The sequence below is a fragment of the Buceros rhinoceros genome, unplaced genomic scaffold, assembly GCF_000710305.1.
Source record: "Buceros rhinoceros silvestris isolate BGI_N320 unplaced genomic scaffold, ASM71030v1 scaffold27067, whole genome shotgun sequence".
In the NCBI taxonomy this organism is placed as follows: Eukaryota; Metazoa; Chordata; class Aves; order Bucerotiformes; family Bucerotidae; genus Buceros; species Buceros rhinoceros.
The window spans coordinates 9,688-10,053 of NW_010422307.1; the positions used below are offsets into that span (position 1 = coordinate 9,688).

Genomic DNA, 366 nt, shown 5'->3' on the forward strand with positions numbered 1-366 from the left:
AGCCTCCTCGTGCTCCTCACAGGGCGGCCGGGTTTACCTGTCATACACCACATCCTTGCAGTTAAGGACAACCGTGATCCCCGACACCGTCGCCATCGTGGCTTGGACCATCGACACCAACCTGAAATGGAAAGAGAGAGCACGAGTCACCCCAAACGTCACCCCAGAAGGGCTGAGGAGCCGGGCTGGTGGCCTCGGTTGCACGGGGAGAGCCGTCTGTGCTTCGACGCCTGCTCCACATACACCCCAAAAGCCTTGCCATGGCGTGGGACATGGTCAGCGTGGCTGTGCCAGGTGCTGCCGCCTGGGCACGTGGCCGGGGGCTTGTTTCCCGGTCTCGCCCCTTCCACCAGCCCCGTGGATCAG

General features: G+C 63.4%; 1 protein-coding gene across 1 annotated transcript in view; it reads right to left on the bottom strand.

The window, feature by feature from the left end:
* The window catches only part of FAM57A (family with sequence similarity 57, member A), a gene marked incomplete at its 5' end in the record, with an annotated part of 5,118 nt that extends 4,997 nt beyond the window's left edge, over positions 1 to 121 (bottom strand). The window contains one exon of the mRNA XM_010139985.1: positions 38 to 121. Coding sequence (XP_010138287.1) covers positions 38 to 121 — 84 coding nt within the window. The remainder of the gene's footprint in view (positions 1 to 37) is intronic.
* Positions 122 to 366: the final 245 nt, after the last annotated feature.